Genomic DNA, 11679 nt, shown 5'->3' with positions numbered 1-11679 from the left:
CCGCCAGCACAAGCCGCCATCAGGCGGAATCGGGAGCAACCGACGGAAACTGCAGGACAGCGGTGAGTCCGTTCCAATCCAAAATCGGCCGGCTCTAACCTAGGTGGTCGGATGATTCTTTGCCGCATACAGGGCCTACATTTTTGCTGCTAGGCCAGGCCGAATTCCTTTATTTATATATTTATTTATTTATTTATTAAGAATAGCAAATATCTGCCATTTTGAATCCATATCCTTACCTCAGACCGGATAAGGAGTGTTTTTTAATGATATGCTCCGACTCACATCAGGTGGTCAGAGGCAAGGATAGGTGTCTTAAAATATTATTTTTGTTAAAGTCTAATGACATTTCAAAATATAAAAGAGAGTACATGTCGTTGTAAAGCGAACATAAAACGCGAAAAGGATCGTGTGCCTCGAAATTAGTTTTACAAATATCCAAAGCTATAGTCCGAAAGTAACGTGATGGCCTAGAAGGAACTGAAAAGCGTATTTGCTTAAGAAGATTACTGGAAAAAATATATCCATTTATTAATTTATGCAGGAACATCACGCCATGGCAGGTACGACGATCCTTAAGAGAGGGCAGGTCCAGAAGGCGTAGTCTGTCGGCATACGGAGGAAGGTGGCGATGAGGGTCCCAGTCTAAGCCCCGAAGAGCAAACAAAAGGAATTGTTTCTGTACCGATTCGATAAGGTCCTGATACTTTGCATATTGGGGGGATCATACGCACGAACAATATTCGAGTATGGGCCGAACCAGGGATATATATAAGAGTTTTGTAGTGTAGGGACCATCGAATTCCTTAGACCATCGTTTTACGAAAAACACCCTTTGCTTTACCGACAATTATACCGATGTGATCGGTGAAGCTCAAGTTGTGGGTAAATAGAATACCAAGATCCGTTACAGATTGAATACGTTCAAGAACACTCGTGCCTAAGAAATAGTAGGCCTGGAAGCAGTTTCTGCGGTAAAACGACATGTATTTACATTTGGAGTTGTTAAGAAACAATAAATTGTGAGTGCACCAGGACAACATGTTGTTTAAATCAGCTTGCAAAAGCTGAGCAGAGTCAGGATTCACAAGAGGCAAACATAGTTTTACGTCATCAGCATACAAGACGTAAGAGTGGAGAATAACTTGGGGCAGATCATTTATGAAAATGCCAAATAGAAGAGGACCGAGGTGGCTCCCTTGAGGAACACCAGAAGTCACGTGAACAAGGTTTGAGAATGAACCCTTGAATGCAACTCTTTCAGTACGGTTCGACAAATAAGTAGAAATCCACTTGATCAACGTAACCGGAAAACCCAACAGACAAAGTTCGTTCAGCAGTAATTGATGATTCACCGAATCGAAAGCTTTGCTGAAATCTGTAAAGATAACATCGGTTTGGGTGTTATTTTTAAACGCGTTTCTAATGACAGCAACAAACTCAAGGAGATTTGTAGACGTTGATTTACGTTTCATGAAGCCATGCTGTGAGGGGGACATTATTGAGCTACATTGGTGCTGAAGCTGAGTAGTAATTAGAAATTCGAATAATTTGGGAATTGCACTAAGTTTTGCTATGCCTCTATAGTGTTCAATATTAGATTTACTGCCCTTTTTATGAAGCGGAATGATAAACGATTCTTTCCAAACTTTGGGGAAAAGGGCATAGGTTCCTACCCCCCCCCCTGGGCATCCAGCTAGCCCGGCATTGCCCAGGGAATATGCAGTTCCGTAACAGATCGTGAAATTAATCAGAAAAAATTATAACTTCGTTGTTTTTCAACGTATTTTAACATGAGCTTCTGGTATTATTTCTGAATTTCGGTATAAATTTTATGAAAATCGGACGACTATATCTTATAGCTGCCATAGGAACGATAGGGAAAGTGTTCAAACATGAACACGGTTATAAATAAGAACGCATCTGTTAGCGATTAAGTCCCGGCCACAGTGCACTGTCTAGCACTTGTGTGCCTAGCTATTTGAAACCGCCACTTGAGGCTATGTAACATGTAACCCGAAATATGATCTCCTGTGAGCGGTCTGGGTTTGTTTAAGATATGTACGATCGGGTTGACATGTGCACCCTTATCGCACATAGAATATTTCTCACGATCGGGAACTGTCCGATGCGTGGGTCTAAAACTAAGATCTACAATGTACATTCTCATGTTAGCTATATAAGCTAGGGTTTGAATGAAATAAAATCAGTTTGTAACAATAACTCCGTATGAAGACGTCCTCTAATTCGGGCGGTCTTTCATTTTGGTCCTTCGACCGCTCTGCAACTTTCCCCCTTGTGGTAAGAGGTTCAAAGTTATAAATCAGCACCTTAAAATATTAAGGCTGCAAAAATAATTAACTCTTGTTTCCCCCACCCGTGGTAAGGAACAGAGTATAAAATAAAAACAAAAAGACACAAAAGAGTCTTTTATGTTTTAAAAGAAAAAACAAGCACCATTTAGGTTGCTGTAATACCATGAAAAAAATGGTAAGGCGTGCTGCAATAATATCAGTAGAAAATGTGCTTAAAAAAAAAAATTAAAAAGTGCATTAAATTATGTTATGGTATTTGAAATGGCCAACATATACCATATATATATATGCAAAAGGATAAAAAAAAGAGTCCTTCTTGTTAAAAAAAAAAGTGGTCGAGAAATCGACAAAATTAAAAAATAAATATAACAAATATTTATTGTGGGCGTTTTTTCGAGGCCTAAAACATCGAAAAGTCGCGGTAGTGAAAAAAAAGACCTATCGTGACAAATTAAAAAAAAAAAACACAATAATAAAAAAGTTTTTGGTGGTCGTGAAAACGACAATTCAAAAGGTCAAAAAAGAGTCCCTTTTGTTTTTAAACAAAAAAATTTTTTCCAACTCCATTGGTTGGTTTTTTAAAATTAAAGGACAATAAGAGTCCTTATTAATATTTTTTCCAACTCCATTCGTTGGTTTTTTTTTTGTAAATGCCAGATATGGCAACCAGAAAATAAGAATAAAACAATTTTCTGGGGTCGAGAAATCGACTAAGATATTGTGTGGAAGTTACCCAGCCCTTGACGGAGAAAAGGAGAAGGAGGGACGACCTCACGGCAGCAACTACAAATAAGTCTGCAACAACAACGACGGCCGCAGCGACGATACAGAAACAGGCGGCATCAGGAAATCATCCTACAACAAACAACGGCGGCAGCGACGACAGCAGCAGCAAAAAACAACAACATCAAAATTAAAGACGACGGCGGCGCGGCAGAAGCGGAAAAAGCAGCAGAATTAGGAGTTACTTAACTCAATATTCCCCCGGCAGGACCTCACTTCGGAGGTATTTATAAAGCTGGAGTTAACGTCATAAAATATCAGTTAAAACAAATAGAAATTTTTTCAAAAATTAAGAAAAATAATACAAAACAAAAAAAGAAATACAATACAAACAAATTTTGATGAATTAAAAGTTAAAAGTTAAAAACAAATAGTATATGCAAGCCATGTTACGGAGGCCTATGAAAATGTTAGTTGCAAAATTAATTATATCGAATGAAACAAAATAAATACAGTCCACTTATTTTTAATTGCAACTAATTTAAATGTACACCCACACCTTGCTGGCCCTTAGCAGAATGTTCACACAGGAACATGAATTAATAATTAAAATGAAATTGTAATTGTTTATTAAGCCATGACACAGAGGCGTTGTAAAATATTAGTTGCAAAATGAATTATGTCGAGTTAAACAAAAAAAATACAGTCCACTTATTTTTAATTGCAACTAATTTAAATATACACCCACACCATGCTGGCCCTTGGCAGAATGTTCAAACATGAACACGGTTATAAATAAGAACGCATCTGTTAGCGATTAAGTCCCGGCCACAGTGCACTGTCTAGCACTTGTGTGCATAGCTATTTGAAACCGCCACTTGAGCCTATGTAACAAGTAACCCGAAATATGACCTCCTGTGAGCGGTCTGGGTTTGTTTAAGATATGTACGATCGGGTTGACATGTGCACCCTTATCGCACATAGAATATTTCTCACGATCGGGAACTGTCCGATGCGTGGGTCTAAAACTAAGATCTACAATGTACATTCTCATGTTAGCTATATAAGCTAGGGTTTGAATGAAATAAAATCAGTTTCTTACAAAAACTCAGCACATGAAGACTTCTTATTTATTTTGGAGCTCTTTCAGAAAGTAATAGAAAATATTATAACTTCGTTGTTTTTCAACGTATTTTCATCTACTTTGCGACATGAGTTTTCAGTATTATTTCAGAATTTTGGTATACATTTTATGAAAATCGGACAACTATATCATATAGCTGCCATATAAACCGATCGGTAGATGTAGAGAAAATGTAAAACTGGGAATGTAAAACTGTAACTGTCAAACTCTAAACAATAAGTATAGGTAAAATTTAATGAAATAATATCTGCAAGGGTATGCAAATTTCGGCATGCCGAAGTTTGCTTCCTTTCTTGTTTCTTCTTCTTATTAGAATATTTGGTCTTTTTTTAAGAATGCCAAAAAATGTGCAAATCTTAAATGTAGATTATTTTGTTCGTAAATATACCCTGAAAAATCTCCTTTGTAGTATTTTTGGTCTTATACATAGTAAGATTTTAAATGAAGAATGGTCAAAATCTCAAAAGAAGATTTTATTTTTTTTATCAGTGTACAAACACTATTTTCATAAATTTTTTTTTTATAAAGGCTTAGTGTATTTAATTATTAACAAATTAACAATAACCACAATCATTTAATTTAGGTAACATATACCTTTTAGAAGATATAGCTAATAACAACAAAAAAGGTCTATATTATGCCGTTCATTGAAATAGCAGTGAAAAACTAAAATTCTTCATAAATCTAAAAATATCGTATAAGAAACCTTTTCCTTCTTAAATTCTAATTGATTATGATCTAATATTTTGTTAAAAAGCCTTTAGAAGCTATCATAGCCTCATAGCCTCAAGTCTTAGCAACGCTTGACGGGAATATGGCCTCATTCTTCGTGCACAAATTGCCAAAGCTGCGGCTTAGAAGTCGGAAACTTCTTAAATACGTAGCCCTTGATGTCCCCCATAAGTTCGATTGGATTTATATCCGGGGACTGTGCCGGCCATGGCATTGCATCCACTTTTTCTTTAAGATCCCACTCTTTGGCCACCTTGCTGGTATGATTAGGTTCACTGTCCTGCTGAAATGTCCAAATTGGTGGCATTTTTTCCTCAGGATACGGCTGCAAGACTGTTTTTAATATTTGGACATAAACATAATGGTCTTTGATCCCACAGATCATATATACGGGACCTACAACGTTGTATGAAAAGTATACCCATACCATGATTTTAAGGCCACCGTGCTTTACTGTCTTCAGCGTATGGATTGGGGGATACTATCTATTTGGAGGTCGACGGACATATTGTCTTGTCCTATTTCACCAAATAAAACAAGGAGTCATTTGTCCAAAGGATACTACGCCATTTGAATAGTGGCAGTTCAAGTGGCTATTGGCGAACTCGGATCTGGCCTTTAACCAAGCAGTGACATTTTCCATGGACTTCGCGAATCTAAAATTTATTCAATAAGTCCCCGGCGAATGGTCCCATGACTGATTCCCATGCCAATTCCCGCTCATATATCCCTAGAGGATGCAAAAGGACGAGCTTTGCTGAAGCGAAGTACGCGTCGAGCCTGTACAATTGTGGTTTTGCGAATCGTACCTCGGTTTTTTTGGGTTCGGTTCATATTTTATGATTTATTAACTATTTTAAAAGAACAATTTGAAAGATTTGGAGTCTCTTTACATGTTTTGCCCTTCTTTCTAGGCAAAGTTATCTGATACCTTTCTCTCATGGAGCAGTGAGGTCCTGCGCCCACTAAAATAATTTTTTTTGCGTTGTGTTTACGCCAGGAGGCCCCTGTTCCCCCTCTGCCCACCGAACGTCTGAGCGTCCAAAAGCTCAAGCGCTCCCAGCGTAGCAACGCTCGCCCGCTCTCGCCCTCTTGCTCTCCCGCGCTCGCTCTCCCGCAGCGCTAAGCGCTTTCGCACTCTCGAGCGCGGGCCTCGGGCTTCGTTGCCGAACACTCGGATCGGCCGCTGCCGCTGTCGCTTAGCGGAGTAAGCGGGCCGTTTGCTTAAGCTTAGAGTTAGTTCCATGTATGCAGCGAAATAAAGCTGATCTTGAATTTACCCACGACGCCCCCGCTACTATTCATTTCGTCTCCGGAATATTTTTCGCTTGCGCCGTGGGAGTTCTTTTCATCATCATCCAGCCCATTTTCCCGAAGGAAGGAAGCGCCGCCCCCAACATTTTGGTCCTTCGAGCCGGATTTTTTGGATTCCGGATTATTTTCAACTCCGCCCCACCAGCAGTTATCGGCGTTTTTTTCCAAAGATAAGTACGAGCATTCCGTCTCCCCCCCTCTCTGCCGATCTTCAGCAGTGGTCCGAACATTGAATTTCGTTCACTCTGCTGCAAGATTTTTCCGTGTCGACTCCAAGTCCGAGTTTTCCTGACACAACGGCAGTTGAGGAATTTCCATTCCTCCATTCTCGTCGTTTCGTGGAAATTTTCTATCCGCCTCCGCTTTGTGTGTGTCGCCATATTCCTGGCTTTTTTCGATTCTCCGTTCCTCCGTTGCTCCGTTGTACATACATACATACTCGCGCGCCAAATATCGGCAGCTCCGCGAAAATCAAAAGGCAAAGTGAAATTGTGTGGTGAAGGAAAAAAAGGCATAATTAATATTAGGCAGCCGCAAAGTAATTGTTTCGAGAGTTCCCTGTCCGCCAAACAGTTCGCCGCTGCTGCGATATTTTTTTTGTGTGCAATTTTTTTTTCTCCACATAATTTGTGCTCTCCGCCAATCCAAATACAGTCCACTTCTCGAAGCTCCACTGTGAAACACAAGCCTTACACATACACATATATTTCCATATGCATGCATGCCCATACAATATATTTTCCGCCTCCTACACAGGAACGACCAATAAATAAACATTTCAAAATTCAAATAAAATAAATTAAAATAAAATATAAAATATATTAAAATATATATATAAACCGCGACAAAACAACAAACGTTTAGGACAAAACGGCAAATCAATTCACGGGTGCGATTACGACTGTGTTTTTTTTTCCGCCTTTTCCAAATTAACCTGTGTTTTTTATTGGGGTTGTTTTTGCCGGCGGCAGAACCCAGTGCCCGTGTTCTTCCAAACGAAAGCCAAGGTTTTAATTTCACCTTTCCGGCTCCGTAATAATTTTCCGAATTATTAATTAGTTATTTGCGACCAATAATTTTTTCGAATTCTTAGTGGAGTATTTGCGGCCAATAATTTTCCGAATTATTAACTAATTATTTGCGGCCAATAATTTTTTTTTCGAATTATTGGTGGATTAAGTCATTTATTGCGGGAAGAAACCAAACATTCGTGGGTCGCTGTTTAGTCCTGTTCTGAGCCGACCAAAGCCGGATACAACTTTCTCATCCGAGACACCTAAATACAGAATTTTTGTTCCTCGACATTCCGGTCGACGTTCGTTGTTCTATTTATTTCTGGTCCAAGTCGGCGCCCGACGCCCTTACTCGAGTGATTTCCTCCTTCCCGAGTTTTCGTCAATTCTTTTCTCGGTGGTGCCCGAGGCTCTCAGAACCTGAGCCCGGCATTTAATTCGTGAATTCACCCGCAGCATCCACTGGCAGTGTGACCGTAAGCGAGCACATTGTCCTCCTCTCCGAGTGCGGAGAATTTTCTGGGGTATTTTGTACTGCATAAGTTATACAATTCCGCGGCTTCTGGCAGTTCCTATTGCGCCCCTTTGCCAAAGTGACCCCAAGTCCCATTCCAAAACTTGTTTTCCGTCACGTCTTCGAACCATTGAGTTCGGGACTTGTCTGTTTCCTGCGGCGACCAACTAATTCGCGACCCATTCGACGTCAAGGATGCCCACGGGAGACGAGGAACAGACTCCCCTGATTCCGGCAATTACTCTGGAGGGGTCCCAGTCCGTATCTCCTCGGCCTGATCAAGTAAAGCCAAAGGCGACCACTGCCACTCCAAGGGCAAAAGGTCAAGAGGCACTCGACACTGCCCCCAGTACCTCATCCAGATCCACTCGGTCGGTAGCCAAGATGGCTCAATCCGCACTCGATATCGCCCTCCGCAAGTTCATTTCCACAACAGACCGTGTGAGCCATTTCGAGGCTGACATCAACACTCCGAGCGCCCCTGAAACCGATAGTTTTTCCCCCGCCATGTGCCAGGTTCATCGGGATAAGATTCGGGCCCTGTGGGATAAGGTGGAGAAGAGCTATGAAAGCTGCTCCGACCTACTGTCCGTGTCCGCCGACAGCGCTGCCACCTCAGCTGTGCTTGAATCAAAGTACAGTTATTGCTACTCCGTCTATTCGAGGTGTGTGGTCCTGTTACAAGGAATAATCGACAAGGCCGCCGCCCAGTCCACTCCGGCTTCCGCCCCTATGCCCACACCCCCGTCCATGGGTTGTCGATTGCCACCAGTGGACACATAAGTTTTCGCTGGCGATTATCTTCGGTGGCCCACCTTCAGGGACCTTTTCACCGCGATATATATTCACAACTCGCGCCTCACACCGGTAGAAAAGTTGTTCCACTTGTTGTCCAAAACAAGTGGCGATGCGCACGCCATCGTATCCAAAGCCCCTCTGACAAATGAGGGCTTCATCTCCGCGTGGCAAAGCCTCACCGACCGCTTCGAGAATCGGCGGTTACTTGTCAACAGCCAGTTGAAAATCCTTTTCAACATTCAGGCTGTCCCCCAAGAGTCCGGATCCGCTCTAAAGGATCTGCAAGGCACCGTCCAGAGTTGTCTGACAGCCTTAGAGATGTCCTCCATTCAAATCGAGGCATGGGATTGTCTCTTAGTGTATATGGTTTCCCTAAAGCTTCCCAAAATCACACTTTCGATGTGGGAGCAATCCATACACAACAAGGCTGAAATTCCGACATGGAACGAGTTAGATTCGTTTCTGACAGAGCGGCATCGCACTCTGGAAGCGATCGACGACATCAGGCCTAGCAATTCAGGGCAAATTCCGCCAAGACCGACGGCTGCGAGCGCCCCAGTGCGCGGGCTGAATTCCTACGAGGCCAGAGTGGCTCCGGCCCCAAGAGGGTGCGATCTCTGTTCGAGGGAGAACCATCCTATTCGCCTATGTCCGCGTTTCCTTGAAATGGATGTAGATGGTCGCTCCGACTACATCAGGAGAAAGCAGTTTTGCCTGAACTGCTTTGCAAGAGGGCACCAGCAGCGGGATTGCACTAGTGCCCATAGCTGCTTTACATGCCGCAGTCGTCACCACACCCTTCTGCACCGCGATAATCCCTCCGCGACCGCACCAAGTCCGACGGCGCCACCCAGGCCTCGATCGGCGCCTACTCCACAGGGCACGAGCGCCGCTCAAGATCACACTGATGTGCAAGTGTGTTTCGCTTCCGGCTCAAGAGCCGATCTACTGGGCACAGCCCTCATTAACATTTGCCATTTAGGCCGCGATTTCCAAGCGCGAGCCTTAATCGACTCTGGTTCCGAGGCAACCTTCATCACGGAGAGGTTGTTCCGTCAAATTAGCCCACCATTTACGCCAGTTCAGTCCAGAGTGTCTGGGCTCAACGAGACAGTTGCCGCCCAATCCACCAAGCTCTGCACTCTCGCCATCCGAGCGCCTTCCAGACCCGGGCTGCAGCTGGAAACTGCAGCTTATGTTCTTCCGCAGTTAGCCGGGAAGCTCCCCTCGTATCCGATTCCACGAGACCTACTGAAGGAACTTCCTGACGTCCCGCTGGCTGATCCAACGTTCTCCGAGAGCTCCGAAATCGACGTCCTGATTGGAGCTGACATTCTTCCGTCCGTGCTTCTAGGCGGCTCCAAGAATAACATTTTCGGCTCTCTCCTGGCGCAAGAGACGATTTTCGGATGGGTGCTCTCAGGCCCAGTGTCTTCAGAGGCCACGAGCGGCGTGTCTGTGTTCTCGACACGAATTTCCGTCCAGTCAAACCGCTCGGTGGACAAATTCCGTCCCATTCGCAGTGCCGCTGTCTTGGAAAGCAGGCGTACCCAAAGCGCGCAGTCCTACCGTTGCCGAATCTGCAACGGGTTCCACCCGCTCAGGAAATGCCAACAGTTCCTGAAGCTCAGCGCTCATAAGAGGCTCCGTGCGGTTCTCGACAACCGCTATTGTTCAAACTGCTTGGCCCACGAACATTCTGAGGGAACCTGCCGCAGTGGTGACCAATGCAAGACGTGCAATCAGCACCACCACACACTCCTGCATAAGCATGACCATCCAGGGTATGCACCCCGTTCGCAGCAGCGGGCACCTTCATATTTCAAATTCGCACACCAACGACCATAGCGAAGGTCGTCCCTTTCCCGATGAAGGCGCCCGTCTGCCCGCAATAACCAGTCGCCTGTCACTCCGATGTTATATGTAACTGTGGTGTTGTAGCTCTATTCCGTGTTCCAAATCGCAAGGGTTCTATTACTAATTCCGATTTTTATCTCCGTCCTATTCCGCCAGTAATAGCCAACCGCATGTCTCCACATCCACGCAGCGCCATAGCGCTGGAGCGCAGATGTACTCGAGGTTCCAGTTCCTACCGATGCCGAGTCTGCAACAAGATCCATCCGCTCAAGATCCGTCGCCGATTTCTCCGACCAGCGATGTGATTGCTGCACCTATCCGAACAGCCAATGGATCCGCGCCAGTCGCGTCAGGAGGCGCGACGGTCCCGGAGCGCCGGTGCCCGGCCTCGGAAGTCTACTGCTGCTCCTCGGACCTTGTCTCCACGGCAATCTTCAGCCGCTCCTCGGCCCTCGTCCGGCACTCCGCGGCGTTCTGCAGCCGCTCCTCCATACCATCGTCCTGTACGGGTTTATTGCAACCCGAGTGATTGCAAGGGGGGGGAGAATGTTTACGCCAGGAGGCCCCTGTTCCCCCTCTGCCCACCGAACGTCTGAGCGTCCAAAAGCTCAAGCGCTCCCAGCGTAGCAACGCTCGCCCGCTCTCGCCCTCTTGCTCTCCCGCGCTCGCTCTCCCGCAGCGCTAAGCGCTTTCGCACTCTCGAGCGCGGGCCTCGGGCTTCGTTGCCGAACACTCGGATCGGCCGCTGCCGCTGTCGCTTAGCGGAGTAAGCGGGCCGTTTGCTTAAGCTTAGAGTTAGTTCCATGTATGCAGCGAAATAAAGCTGATCTTGAATTTACCCACGACGCCCCCGCTACTTTTCATTTCGTCTCCGGAATATTTTTCGCTTGCGCCGTGGGAGTTCTTTTCATCATCATCCAGCCCATTTTCCCGAAGGAAGGAAGCGCCGCCCCCAACACGTTGTAAAGGGGTATTATTAAAGTATTATATAGTATAAACTATAATAACGACCTTAACTTAACTACTTTTTTACAAAATTAAAAGAAATTTACTTTTTTCAAAAGAAATTTAAAAACTGCTATTTCAGTGAACAGCCAAAACGAGCTGCATATGTGAAAAAATATCAATAAAACATAAAAATAGAGCAAATCTAACGGAATTTTTTTTCGATTCTTATCTCTGTGTTCCATTTTACAAAAACAATGTGCAATAGATCAGCTTGCAAAAAGGAATATGTACAAAAAAAACGTTTTGAAGTTGTTCCTCTGT

At 44.2% G+C, this 11679-nt stretch overlaps 1 protein-coding gene across 1 annotated transcript; it reads left to right on the top strand.

Annotated features, from left to right (window-relative positions):
• Window positions 1–7950: 7950 nt before the first annotated feature.
• LOC138928712 (uncharacterized) lies at window positions 7951–10939 on the top strand. The gene is made up of 3 exons (XM_070286221.1): window positions 7951–8509; window positions 8627–10337; window positions 10567–10939. Exons 1-3 carry the CDS (start codon window positions 7951–7953, stop codon window positions 10937–10939), a joined length of 2643 nt encoding a protein of 880 aa, XP_070142322.1.
• The last annotated feature ends 740 nt before the right edge of the window (window positions 10940–11679 follow it).

The sequence above is a fragment of the Drosophila kikkawai genome, chromosome 3R (genome assembly GCF_030179895.1).
Source record: "Drosophila kikkawai strain 14028-0561.14 chromosome 3R, DkikHiC1v2, whole genome shotgun sequence".
NCBI classification, from domain to species: domain Eukaryota; kingdom Metazoa; phylum Arthropoda; class Insecta; order Diptera; family Drosophilidae; genus Drosophila; species Drosophila kikkawai.
Note: the sequence above shows the minus strand (reverse complement) of the source record. Positions and strands in the feature narration are given on the sequence as shown.